Source organism: Poromitra crassiceps (assembly GCF_964638095.1).
Source record: "Poromitra crassiceps genome assembly, chromosome: 10".
In the NCBI taxonomy this organism is placed as follows: Eukaryota; Metazoa; Chordata; class Actinopteri; order Beryciformes; family Melamphaidae; genus Poromitra; species Poromitra crassiceps.
The window spans coordinates 28,371,019-28,386,018 of NC_139631.1; the positions used below are offsets into that span (position 1 = coordinate 28,371,019).

General features: G+C 45.5%; 1 protein-coding gene across 1 annotated transcript in view; it reads right to left on the reverse strand.

Moving 5' to 3' along the window:
• The window catches only part of sv2ca (synaptic vesicle glycoprotein 2Ca), a gene marked incomplete at both ends in the record, with an annotated part of 29,955 nt that overhangs the window by 8,226 nt on the left and 6,729 nt on the right, over positions 1–15,000 (reverse strand). Inside the window, 2 exons of the mRNA XM_083644081.1 lie at positions 4,628–4,779; positions 6,448–6,628. Coding sequence (XP_083500207.1) covers positions 4,628–4,779; positions 6,448–6,628 — 333 coding nt within the window. The remainder of the gene's footprint in view (positions 1–4,627; positions 4,780–6,447; positions 6,629–15,000) is intronic.

Here is a 15,000-nt window from a genome sequence, read left to right on the forward strand (position 1 = left end):
GGAGATCTTTAAAACAGCTTGAGACGAGGGGAAAGTGACAACTGGAAGAAATATTCTCTCTCTCTCTGTCTCGCTCTCCCGTCTGCCTCATTTGTCTAACTCTCGCTCATTAACTGATCTCCCCAAGCTTTAGAGAGAACATTGGACACTTCTTTGCGGTTGTTACTGGATGTCGCTGGAGTCCACTGAAGGTCTTTACTAATCTGCAGTGTCTAACTGGGCTGTTGCGGCGGCGGCGACGGGCTCGTGTGGCAGTGGGTAAACTCAACGCTCTCCGGCGTCGGCGTGATGAGGATCGGAGCCGAGCGAGCCGGCCTCCTCCTCCGGGCTCAAGCTGTGCGTCTGGCAGGAGGCTTCGGGAGACATTAGGAGTCAGAGAGCGGAGAAGATAAATGAGAGCTTTAATGCTGAATTAAACACCAAACGTTGAGGCACGCGCATTATAATCCATCACCGGTATCTCGCTTCGCAGACAAAAAGAGGTGTCTCAGCAGGAAGCTGCAACCACGGGTTGCCCACACATCTCCGTGCTGCTGCTGCTGCTGCCGGTGGTGGTGGTTGTGGGCACTGCGGCACTTTGGAGGGAGCATATAAAAGGCGCGGGAGAGCGCCGGAGTCCGCATGCGAGGCACGTCCTCTCAGAGAGTGGTGGTAGTGGGTGTCAGAGAGAATCAGAGCAAAGAAGGGCCACCACCATCCCTTCAATACGATATCAGCAGATCCCACAGAAGAGTTTTCGCAGGGAGACTCGTTTGGGTTTTCATGAGGCCTCCGTGCGAATGGGCATGTAGAAAAGTGGCATTTCCCTCATTAAGAACTCTGTGAGCTGGCGTTGCTGTGCGTGTGCATGTGTGTGTGTGTGTGACTTGTCGTGTGTGTGTGCTTTTGCTTCTGTGCGTGTTAACTGGAATAACCTCCCACAGTGTCAGATGTTATTGCCTTCAATTTCCCTTGAAGAAGACCTATATGTGGCTGCAGCACAGTAAAACATCATCCATGCCACTTAGCGCTGCACACACACACACACACACACACACACACACACACACACACACACACACACACACACACACACACACACACACACACACACACACACACACACACACACGCAGACGCACACGCACTCACTCACTCTCTCTCACTGACGTCACAGGTTGGCTAAAGCATGGCCTGGCCATAAATCACCTCTAGCTGTAGCTTTGTCCTATTAGAGCAAGGAGAAAAAGCTAATTATGCTTGATCAAGAAGAACACTCCACTGAGACAGAGAACGGAGAGAGAGAGAGAGAGAGAGAGAGAGGAGGTAATGAAAGGAAGGACAGAGTTGGAGAGGGAGACGGCGAGAGTACAAAACAGGAGGCAGTAAGAGGAAGGGACAGTGGGAGGACGGGGACGTGAGCAGGGAGACACACAGAGAGCGGAGGTGGGGACCAGCCAGCTTCCCAGCTCATCCTGCCTCTTTCGCCGTCTTTCTGTGATGAACGTTGCTGATGTCTAACGCCGCGTCCTCGTAAATCACCGCTCTCTCTCCCACAGGCCCACCCTCACCCTTATATGTGCAGCTCCATGCGGTATCCATGCCTGCATTAATCTCTTCACCTCTCTCCCTCTCCCTGCCTGCAGTCACTTACATTAATTACATTGATTCTCATGCCAGGGAAAACTGGCACCTTCACCCGCGGCCACGGGGAAGCCTTCAAGCGTTTTACTACATGCAGTGTAGCTGAGCAGCTTAACTTGAAGGATCACTTTGCCAAGTTCATGTCAATGCGCTTGAGGTTTTCACTAAATGCTCAACTTGCAATTACATTGCATTATTGACAGAATTTGTCTGACTGCTACGGGTACAAAGAAACAACCCAGGTGCTGCTGGTCCTATGCCCAGTGGACCGGTCTTGACCCAGTTAGGACCTCGTTACACTGATAAAGAAGTATTTATCTAATTATATACTTTTTAATGATTATTACAACAATACCCCACTCTCCTGGCCCTGTCTTGCAGGAGCCTGGTGGTGTTGGGGTCATTAGGCTGATTGGGTGCACCTAGGTCCGGTGCAGTCATTGAGCTTAAGAAGACCTTCAGACCATTCAGTCGCTGCCCTTCATCACCGATGCACCTTTCGTTCTGTTCTTTTGTATAATGTAGTTTGAGTTGTCTAGTTATTTTCCCTTAGTTTTAGGTAATACATTTCTAACAGTTAGAGTTAGAATCTAACTCTTACTTTGACATGTGTTACTCCCTTGAGTCGGGTTGTAACATATGGGGGCTCATCCGGGAAGATGGCGGTCCTGTTGTTCCAGTGCTTGAGTCTAATGACGTTTTGTCTCCTGTGCTATATATTGCTCCCTCCAGGTACCAAAGTCTGCTGAGGATGCAGGAGCAAATAGCTGACCAGGTGCAGGCGAGCGGGAGATGAAATGTGTAGTGTTGTAATAATTCTTTGCTTTGTGTTTCAGAGTTCCCCCGGTGGGTCCATGTTTGTATAGGTTGAGGCCACGTCTCGTCATAGACGCTGGTTTAGCTGGCTCAGCCTGGCTGGGGGCGTGGTCAGGGTGGGGTAAAAAACCCTGTTCTATCCATTCAGCAAAGTTAGAATTTAGCTGATAGCCCAGCCCAGGCAGACACGATCGGGGATTTAACCACCGCAGTAAACGCACATCTGAGCAGACGTCTTGTCTTCTGCTCTAGAACCCCCAAACCTGTAGTTAGAGCCGCAGCACCGTCTTTTGGTGAGTCAGCCCATGAGATATATGGGCGGTTTTACCCTACTCGCGCGCCAGCCGTTTCACATTTTGTGGGCGTTCCCAGACATGCGGACTGTCTCTATAGAGACACTGCGTAACGGAAACCCCCCTCCAATCCTGGCGTTCTCCTATGTCACGTGCATGGTTGCGTGTTGCACGAAAATTTCGTATATACGGAAGATGAACACTCCAACTTACTTCTTGACAGCTAGATCCACATTTTTCTTCTCGCCAATTCTCAATGGCTTCCTTGTTTTGCTCAGGAGTACAACAAAACTTTAATTGGCGATTTTTTACATTTGTTTTCTGCGCAGCTCACCACACAACAGCTTTTAGCTATGTTTAATTCAAGGAAAATGACGCTGGTGTGTGGAAATGAACGGAGCTTTTCCCCCGTGATGGGCGTGGCCTATTTCATGCAGTGTCTCTATGGAGGGGTGTGTGACGACCCTCTGATTGGGTGCACCTGGGCCTGTGTGTGTGTGTGTGTGTGTGTGTGTGTGTGTGTGTGTGTGCGCGTGCGTGTGCGCGTTGGTGACTTGGACTCGAGCAGAATTGTGGAAAACACCCTTCGAAAAACTATTCCTCTGATTGTCAGCACTCAGCAGAATCAAACAGCTTTCATTTTCCTTGAATTAAACCTAGCTAAAAGCTGTTGTGTGGTGGGCTGCGCAGACAACAAATGTAAAAAATCGCCAGTTAAAGTTTTTTTGTACTCCTGAGCAAAACAAGGAAGCCATTGAGAATTGGCAAGAAGAAAAATGTGGATGTTGCTGTCAATGAAGTAAGTTGGGGTGTTCATCTTCCGTATATACGATCTTTTTGTACAACACCCATGCACGCGACATAGGAGAACGCCAGGATTGGACGGGAGTTTGTGTTTTCCCCCGTTTTGGGCGTGGTTTCTGAATGATGATGTGCTCCGCAGTGTCTCTATACCCAGGTTTTAATTAGGGATGTTCAATATTGGCTTTTTTACCGATATCCGATAATGTCCAACTCTTAATTTCCGATACCGATATCAACCGATATCAACCGATACCGATATAAGCATGCTTTTTTTTCACCAAAATTTCAGGTAACAAGTTACATAATGTAGCTTAATGTAGCTGAAGAGTTTAATATATAATATGCATGTTGGGTTAAAGTTGTAAGTGTTATTGGGGCAGTGGTGGCCCAACGGTTTGAGAAGCGAGCTTGTGACCAGAAGGTCATCGGTTCAATCCCCGGGACCGGCAGGATAAATCTGGGTGGGGAAAGTGAAAAGGCAGCGCCTGCCCCTCCCTCATTACCACCACTGAGGTGCCCTTGAGCAAGGCCCTTAACCCCAACCGCTCCAGTGGAGCTGCTCAGTGGCCAACTAGTTTTAATGAATGCTCTGATTGGTCGACAGTATGCATAGTTAATCAGGTGTCAGCCAACTACTAGACAAAATCACCATTATACGAGGGATCAGCTGAGCAGCATTTTGGTAAACAAACCTCGTCACTGGGCGGCAATGGCAAAGGAACCCTATGAAGCCTGAGTTTGAGCGCCTGACTCTAGCCGGCTGACCGTGTTTACAATATAAAAACTGCGACAGTTCACACAACTTTACACGACATGCATATTATACATCAAACTCTTAAGCTAATTCTGCTCTCACTCAGAATGTCAAAATATAAGTGATGTGATGTATACTATTCGCATTTTTGGGTGGCAGTGACGTCACGCTGATTCGTCCTATAGAAAGCTGGGTGATGAAGTTACAATACTGGATATTTGTTCCCCTAAATACTGGCAGTGGGGACCCAATCATAGGGACGATTCGGCTCTCACTCATTCCAACAAGCTCCGTACCATCTAACTTACACTGGCATGTATGTAACTGGTAAACTCACCATAGTGTGGTATAATGGCCCAGGCCATGGCAGATGCATAGATCTCGCCGATCATCCAGAACATACACAGCCAGCTGAGGTGCTCGCCTCTCTTCTCCCTGGACAACACCTCTGCAAAGAAGGAGAAAACGATGGGCACAGCGCCCCCTATCCTGCAAGAGCCAGAGAAGAAGGGATAGTCAGTGAGACAGAGACAGACAGTCCAAACCAGGATGGAAACTGATCCAGATGAATCCTTACATTTTGAATCTTTAACACTTTTTGCATTTACTTTTGCATGCTTTGCCTTTGTCACAACTCCAATTTATATGTCTTTTTTGTGTTCGTGTCTCTGCTAAAAGGCATCCAGTTTTTGGCATACAAAATTAAGTGTTAAATGTCAAAATCCTAAAATTAAAATTTAAGATATTATAATTGGATATTCCATCATGCAAAGCTTCCCCCCCCCTTTTTTTTTTTTACTTTTACTTTACAGTAGAATTAATTGAAAGATCTGAAATGTGACCAAATATGCTAAACAAATAGGACCCAAGCTAAATTAAGCATCTTTTCCCCAAACACAGAGCAGAGAAAATGTCCTTAGTGCCAAATTGCCAATCCACCATGAATCAGAGGTACAGCCCTTGTCGGCGGTTGGACAACCTTTTCAATTACGCTGAAGGTCTCTGGGGAGAAGGATGCAGATGCAATTACTAAATTAGCTCTTTAGAGGATCTGTTACACCTACCAAAGACGAGAAGATAATAAATCACCAGCTCCACCTTTGTATGTTTCTATGTAGCGGGTAGATGATGTGGCCCTATTGTACTGCCTGACTCTGCTATAGCCACAAAGCTTTCATTTGATTCATCTCCATGCATTATACTCAGGGGCGGACTGGGATCATAATTCAGGCCGGGCATTAGATACCAAGCAGGCCAGGCCGATATGGGGCGACGCGTGTGCCGGCGTCCGAAGGGCGGCGGCGAAAGATTTGGGCCGTTTGAAGCCCAATTTGGGCCGTTTGAAGCCAGATTTGGGCCGTTTGAAGCCCAATTTGGGTCGTTTGTAGCCAGATTTGGGCCGTTTGAAGCCCAATTTGGGCCGTTTGAAGCCCAATTTGGGCCAAGTCCAATTTTACAATGAGATGCACCCACTTTAACCCTGAATAAAGTAATAAAACCACTAGTAAACCAGTAGACGGCGCCTGGCCTGCTGTTCAGTGAGTGGCCTGACTGCGGGCACCAATTTTTTTTTTTTTTTTTTTCAGGCCAGGCCAGGCCAGGCCACCGGGCATTTGCCCGACGTGCCCGATTATGCAGTCCGCGCCTGATTATACTGTAGTAGGCCTATCTGTTTTGTTGTAGTATGTTACTGGATATCAACAGAGTTAACGATATGTCACACACAGAAACATATCTTTTATTGGTACATTCAACAAGAACACATTTAAATGGTTGGTTATTCTATTCTTTACGTTAACATAATACATTCTCTGTTAAAAACAGACAGTAGGAGAGAATTACATTTGTTTAGCTGCGAGGGAAATTTGATAGATGGATGTTGAGTGTATGTAGTAAAAGAACCAAACACTAGATGACTATCTTTCTATACTGGAGATGAGAGAGGGATGTGTTTAATCAAAGGAACTTACTTGCAAACAGATTTAATATTAACTTAAAAAACTGGTGAAATGAAACACTGTCATTACTGTTAAAAGTTTGCTGATTTGAAGCTGCTGCTGTGTACTCCACCATTTGACAGGATTTTCACAAGTCATTTAAGCTAATGCCCCAACATCCACGGTGGCCCAAGATCGACCCCTACTTCATCTGACTTACCCGAAGCCCGCGACGAGACGGCACAGGAGGAAGAGGCCGTATCCCTGGACAAAAGAGGACAGGAAGGCGAAGAAGCCGTTGGTGGACATGCAGATGAGGAGGCATTGTCTGCGGCCCACTTTGTCAGACATTCCTCCCCAGAAGAACGCCCCGACCATCATCCCCAAGTACACAACACTGCCTGGAAAGAAAGGGAGAGACAAGTCAGATTTCAAACACAATTAACTTGCATCTGCATCGGCCTGTACCTGCACGTGTGCACATTTGTTTTTGTTTTTTGTTTTTTTTAAGGCTGTAAGGGATTTTTATTTTAATATTATGATATTGTAAGGAAGGGGCAGGACTAGATAAGCTTTTGCATCCTTCTGCCCCTTCTCAAACTCATCCTTGTCTTGTTTTGTATTGGTGAAGATTGTTTGATTTAATTGTTTATGGTTGTATTTTGTCTTTATTGTGATTTTATATGTTTGATTTGTTTGAGAAAAATAAAGCAAAAATCAAATCAAATCAAATGTCTTGAAGAACTACATGACAATTGATTGATTGATTGATTGATTTTATTTGGTGAATGTCAACATACACAGGGAACAGATACAAGGACAGACAGTCACCGAGGATAAAAACACAATAAAGCCTCAGGCTTATTTCCATTGCGGTCCTCATGAACATAAAGGGTACAGACATGGAACATATGGATATCACCATTAATACTCAAATTAAGGATTATATCACTATTACAATTTTGAAGAGTAATAGAGGCACACTTGGATATTATACAGTACATGAACATTTGTTGTTCTGTGTAAGGAATTTTATAGACATAGAAAACAAAGGGGGGGGGAGGAGGGGGATTGCGGGGGGGGGGGGGTGTTGCAGGGGGTAGGGGAGTGAGCAGCTCATCACCTACGCACGCGCTAGGATTATGCTGACATTAGCAGCTCCAAGGGGAAGGTTGTTTGAGGAAAAAAGGGGGGGGGGGGGGGGGGTTCGGGGGTGAGCGTAAGGTTTGCAAGGGCTATAGGCCGGACTGTGCTGCTTGAGGGGGGGGGGGGGGATGGGTGGGATATGTGTGTGAGTCAGTTTGATTGTCGGCAGGAATGTCCGTATTATTGTCCATGTGAAGCTGTGTAGCCTAAGCAGCCAGATAACGGAGGCCTCCTCGTTGTTGAACGGCCTCGACCAAAGTCATTATCTTGCAGCTGTTGTAGGTGAGAGGTGGCTGGGGGGGGGGGGGGGGGGGGGATTTGCTCCTCTTCTCCACAGCTCAATGTTTTGGGCCTTTGTCCCATTGGTCACCATATACCCAATACTATCTGACAGGACTGGCACCAATATCATCTCTGTGTCTCCAGTTGATAGCAGTGCACAATCATGTTAACACTTTAGCATACAGTATCAGTATCAGTACAGTATAGTATACAGTAAGTGAGAAACTGAAAACTAGGCTGGATGGTTATGGGGACGTATCATCAAATTTGACAAAAATAATGCACTTATATGGCAAAGGATCTGTGAGCATAACTTTTCGTTTTTACACGGAAAGTGAGCAAAATTAGCCAGAGAGCTAATGTTTTCGTGCTGTTGATATAATGGACTTCACTAATGATGAAGATTGAGATTTAGTTTTCAGAAGTTATGAATTTACAGGCCATATAGTACAAACCAATATCAACTTTGGATTACAAAAATGTATACATACAGTACATACTTTTGGATCATGCTAATGGCTTATGATTAGGCCTATTAAACGTAGCCTACTCCTACTATATGCTAAGGTTTTAGCATGTGGACTGGAGAGAACTAGCCTATCTCCGGGGAGACAATGATTCTGGTACCAATCTTTATGTCGGATATTAAGGTGACCGGGCTAAACACACAAAAAGTCAATGTTGTCCTTTAATATCATCAATGAATATCAATATACCCTTTTTTTGGTCTATATTTTCCTGGGTTTGCTTCACTGAGCTGAGCATGCTCCATATTAGCAACAATATGCAACTTATAGTTATAGTCAGACATGCACACCAGAGAGATTACCAGTAGCCTACAACCCCAGTCCACCACTGCTGGCCAAATTCTTCAAGGAAAGAACGGTTAAGGGAGGGAAGAAAGATACTCGTTCACACCCGCCTATAGTCCTACTCCAGGTACTGACGATTTTAACTGCTGACATTCACAGTTTGTTTATATCTCCATCCTCAAGAGCCCAGAAACCATGGATGTGAATGTGAACTCAGGCAGCGGCATTTTGAAAATACCTCCCTAGTTTGTCATAATGGCACCGTCCTCATCGTCACCCCCTGTACGATAACATCACATCTCATCCAAGAAGTGCTTTCTGATTCATGTCTCCTAACTGTGTCTCTTCTGGCAAATGGTGAGGCATTAAAGTGTCAAAGTAAAGTATGGAATAACATTAAGCTCCATTACTGCTGAATGTTCATCAGCGAATTGCAAGTTATGTTTAATGACTCAGTCCGTACGGAAGCCAGGCTCCATTTATAGATGCTTGTGTCAAGGAAAAGCAGACTGATGCTAGATACATATTTCTCCTGTTATGACTCACAATAAACCTTTTTTATAGCCAAAACAATATTTATCTTTCTTTCTTTCTTTCTCTCTCTCGCTCTCTCTCTCTCTCTCTCCCTCTCTCTCTCTCTCTCTCTCTCTCTCTCTCTCTCTCTCTCTCTCTCTCTCTCTCCATACACACTAAAGACTGAATTAGGTAGATTCCCTGCCTACCAACACAATGATCGCAGGTTCGGGCTCCCATGTTACCTCCGGCTTGGTCAGGCGTCCATACAGGCACAATTGGCCGTGTCTGCGTGTGGGAAGCCAGATTAAAGGTATGTGTCCTGGTCGCTACACTAGCGCCTCCTCTGGTCGGTCGGGGCGGGGGAGGAGAACTGGGGGGAATAGCGCGATCCTCCCATGCGCTACGTCCTGTGAAACTCCTCGCTGTCAGGTGAAAAGAAGAGGCTGGTGACTGCATATGTATCGGAGGAAGCACGTACTAGTCCACAACTCTCCCTAGATCAGCAGAGGAGGTGGAGCAACGTCCGGGACAGCAGGGGGAATTGGCCAAGTACAATTGGGGAGAAAACGGCGGAGAAATCAGAAAAAACTTGATAAAAGAAAAAACTAAAGACCGATTTTTTTTAAATGACTGGTGACAGTGAAATTAAGATTCAGCTGGAAAACCCTCGGCCGCAGCGATGGCATGTAACCCAACTCTGATGATGAGTAAATAAATACAGAATGGAATAGACTGAAAACACGCTCTGATTAATGGGCAGACACATGTGGACAGTAATGCAGGGTGACTTTACAAAAGGGCCCTCTGCTCTTTCTTCATCTTTCTCATCTCAAATGGGATCAATGCTCCAACAAAACAGCATTGATTTCTCCACTCATGATCACAATCCTGCTCTGGAGAGAACAGCCTATCATTGCTGCTTTAGTCTATATTGTATGTGGTGGCATTGTGTGCTTCCCAGCAGCTTTTTTTTTTACGCCTTCGCAGACAGTATGAGATGCTCCAAACTCATTCTTCTCCATTCATAACTGTTCTATTTTGAGGTTCCCTTTGGAGGTACCAGGGACTCGATGATATAATGCGTATAAAAACTCAGAGGATCTTCCCATAAAAGTTTGTCTCCATCCACATCAATCAGACACATAAACGTTTAGAGAGACGGGTTTGGAGAGGATATCAGTCTCCGTGGTATTCCCAGTGCCCACACAAAAACAACAGATTATAGGTGAAGCCATATCGTGCTTACATACAGAGTGATATAACTGAGCCCTGGGGAGATTGTGTTCAGTCCATTATAATGAAGTGCTGTATCGCCGGATTCACTTCAATGTGCAGTCAGGTCTCCTCTCTCCTCTGCTGTGAGCAGATATCTGTTTGACTCTCACTTCAGGGGTCAAAACACAGCTCTCTCTGTCACATCTGGCATCTAGATAGACCATGCATGTACAGTGTAACACTCCTCCTCAAGCCAGCACTAATTCAACTCTAAATTTAAACAAAGTGTTCAGTCTATGCACAGATCACATTTGCAACATTAAGGAGTGGATAGATGCATGGTGCACAGGCAGGGAAACACCCACTGGCCTCCCATTTAAAAGTCACGCATCCAAATATCCAGAGGCCCTTTCATTTTGAACTTTACAAACGATTAACGAATGATAAAGATTTGAACTTGGCTCTTTCAGATACTGTATGTTTTTATCAGTGGGCTACCTCGGGTTTTTAGAGAGGAAGCTGTGGAAGTGATCCTGAAAGCTGTAGTTCCTCGAATGGCCACTTGAGGCTGGACCCGACGTGATTCGTGTTGGTTCACCCCCATGTTAAAATGCCCCACTTTGTAAAAGTCACGTTTACAGAATGTTTTGGCCTATATAGCTAATTTCACTTTTCATAGCCACTGTACGGGGCCACATTTTTATAAAACTTGCCCGTTTAGAATAAAATAGACGATAGAAAAGACTATGTTGTGGGGGTGATTGACAGATCACCTGTCCAGTGATCGCGCAGCTTGCCGATCACCAATAGCAGGTGGAGCTGCAGCTCTGGGAAACCCCTCGTCTCGTGTGAGCTGCGCAAGGATGATGGTGACAGCCAGGCCACTTCAACCGTGAATGTGCTTCAACATGGGAGTCCAAAAAACAACGATAGGCTCCGTCCATATGGTCAATGGTTTTTTGCTCCTACATGATGTGGCTATTCTTGTATGATTTGTGCTGTTTTATTACCCTTTTCTACTGCATTCTGGTTGCCCTGTCTTTTTTTGTCTCTCCTTTGCTCCCATCTCTCCTTGTGTTTTACTGCCCGTTGTTAATGGTAATGTTCTTTAATGTTGCCTGTCTGTCTGTTAGGTCCCTTAACGTTTGTCTGTCTGACTTTTTATTTGATCCCCTTCCCTTTCCCCCACGAGGCTCTAACCTCTAGCCAGGCCATCTGTAAAGAAGAATTTGTTCTTAAGTGACCAGACTGGTCAAATAAAGGTATTAAAAAAATCAAAATTCTAGCCACTTTAAGGCAACGAGAATAAAGCAATAAAGGATTACGTAATGAAGTTATTGATGTTCTGTCCAGTTTATTGCACGCCATCTCACAGCGTGATGTCAGCAGGCCAGGGGCCCAGACCTCAGAGCATGATGTCAGCAGGCCAGGGCCCAGACCTCAGAGCATGATGTCAGCAGGCCAGGGCCCAGACATCTCAGAACATGATGTCAGCAGGTCAGGGTGCAGGCATCTCAGAGCGTGATGTCAGCAGGCCAGGGGCCCAGACATCTCAGAGCATGATGTCAGCAGGCCAGGGGCCCAGGCATCTCAGAGCATGATGTCAGCAGGCCAGGGGCCCAGGCATCTCAGAACATGATGTCAGCAGGCCAGGGGCCCAGGCATCTCAGAGCATGATGTCAGCAGGCCAGGGGCCCAGGCATCTCAGAACATGATGTCAGCAGGCCAGGGGCCCAGGCATCTCAGAGCATGATGTCAGCAGGCCAGGGCCCAGACATCTCAGAACATGATGTCAGCAGGCCAGGGGCCCAGGCATCTCAGAGCATGATGTCAGCAGGCCAGGGGCCCAGGCATCTCAGAGCATGATGTCAGCAGGCCAGGGGCCCAGGCATCTCAGAGCATGATGTCAGCAGGCCAGGGCCCAGCACCAGAAAAGAAAGAGAAGAGAGGACAGGAGGAAGAAAAAAAACTCTAGTGTAATTTAGTGTAATTCAGAAATAGAACACTGTCCTGTTTAACCCGAAGTCTGTCTCATCACTGACTGACCATGCAGACGGTCGTTTGTGTGCTTTTAATTTAATTATGGCTCATATTTTAACAGATTTTGTGCTCTGTGTGCCAGGAGACATTTCTTTCTGCCTCGTGAATGAATCACACTGGAAACTATACAGGCTCAAGCTTTCGCAGTCAGAGAGCCAACCAAGCAGTTACTACACTGCAGCAAAATGTTATGGGGGAAGGCAGTTGACGCTGACGATACGCCATTAAACTGACAACACAGAAACAGAGATGGAGCTAGTGGGAATATTTAAGAAGCCTACTTGCGGTGCATGCACTGATATTTCACAATGAGTCTGAAACCTCATGTAGGAATCTACTGATGTTTGAATATGACGATCATCACTTCTCACTGGAACTACTGGACTTTTTCAAGATAGTAAAGTAAGGGTGGTGCACCCTAATCACTGTAGGTATTTGAAAGGTCATTTATTGATGTACATCGAAAGTGTTATCGGATCTATTCTAATATTTATTAAAGTGTGGATTGTTGTGAATATTTCCTGGGTCCTTCCAAGGCTGATTTTCATTAGAATTTTGCACTTTCACTCGAGTCTGCCTGTCTCATTATTTAGGCATTCTGCTCCAAGTCGACGTGAAACCATCCTGTTGAATGTAGTAATCCAGCAGCGCGACCGTACCTCAATAGACTTGACAGTGCACATCATACGTTCAACAAAATATTGACAGTAGGGCATTTCTACATAGAGACATGATAGATTTTCTCTCTATAATTCAAGGGCCTGACACTACAGTACAGATGTAAAGAATGACTACATCATTAGATCAGACTACATCATTAGAACAGACTACATCATCAGATCAGACTACATCAGGCTCATCACTGTGCTTTGTCTGAAAAGTTCACTGACTGGGAGAAAGTGGAGAAATAGTGAACAGATTGCAAATGACAAGGGTGGACCACAGGAGCTTCACCACTAGAGTATTTTAATTAAAGTATCCCTGACACCCTGCACCATCACCCTCTGCTGTCATCTCATTGATTTAGTAGGGCTATAAATGTAGGTCCTTTCTCAGGCCTGCAGACCACGGAGATGGGTGAAATCAATACACTTCAGTTCACTTAGATTAATTTAAAATCCAAAATCGGGCTCTGAAACTGCTGGAGGATGAAATGCAAAGGCATTTCATCAAGGAAAGATGAAATGCAAAGGCTCATGCAAAGGCTCATTATTGTGTAATTGTACACTTTTGTGCAACTCCTTGAAAGGATGCCAGCTGGTGTAGCAATCCCAAGGTGACAGTGTGAAATACAGGTGAGTTTGGACCTGATGACCCGTGGAGCAGCCACACTCTGAGTGAGTGGCGTCAGAGAAAATGACAGTGAGTCAAGGGAACCCTCAGTCAGAAGCCAAAGGTTTTGCGTCAAGACGCTGCGTTGAGATGTCAAAACACATCCGCAGGAATGGTAAATATTCAGCAAAATCACACAAACACACACACACACACACACACACACACACACACACACACACATACAGAAAGAACATGACTACGATAGTTTAATCAATGTTTAATCAAAAGTGTAAATCCAATTCAGCCATTCGTAATACAAGCCTGCAAATATGTTCCATATCTTCTGTATAGCTAAACTAACCACTGGGGAATAAAACACCTAGTTTCCCATGGAGAAGATAAAGAATGAAAATGTCCACACATGGAACAGAAGGGGGAAATGGTGAGACTAAAGAGTGAGCAAATGAAATGTGTGAATGTAAAAAAGAGAGGAAAACAACAAAGGAGGTGCCAAAAGAGGGAGCAGGGTAATGAGGGAGGCAAGCGCAGTAATTGCCAGATGGGGGTGGGGGGTGGGGTGACTGTGAGTGGGGAGAGGGGGAGAGTGGGCGGGGAAGGGGAAGGCCCTGACTGCTGTGGTGTTTTCTGTCCTGTCACATCCAGAGGAAGCCCCCTGACTAGTGCTGTTTTCTGTCCCATCACATCCAGAGGAAGCCCCGCCCCCTGAGAGCCGTGAGAGCGCTGAGCTGCAACACGAGCTCTCCTCTGATTTCATGCTTTGATGCTCTTCATCTCTCAGCGCCCCCCCCCCCCCCCTTCCCCCCCTCCTGTTTGATTCATAACGCCCACACTATCATACTATCACACACTAGGGCTTTCACAGACTAGTCGACGCTGTGCATCATAGTCGATTCATCGTTCTATATTATATAACCCTAACCCTAACCCTAACCCTATATATATATATATATATATATATATATATATATATATATATATATATATATATATATATATATATATATATATATATATATATATATATATATATATATATATATATATACTAAAATTCAGTAGTCGTGAATGCCCTAACACAACGCCGTGCCCTGTGTGGGCTCCATGGGTGTTGAAACTTCTTTCTAGTCAATATTTTACTCATTTCACTTTTTTGTGTCTCTTCTTGCATCTATCCAATGCTACTTTGATCTTTTTTCCATCTCCTCTCCTACCCCTTTTGCACCATGCCTCTCTCCTCTCAAGATCTCTTCAACCCACCTCCTTCTCTGCTTGACTCCTGCCTCTCTATTGCTCCCCTATATCTCAGTTCCCCCTCCTCCCTTTCTCTCCCCCCTTTTCCTCTCCTCTCCACTCTCTGAGTCTGCTCTCCTCTCCTCTCCTCTCCTCTCTCTGATTCTCCTCTCCTCTGCTCTCCTCTCCTCTCCACTCTCTGATTCTGCTTTCCTCTCCTCTCCTCTCCACTCTCT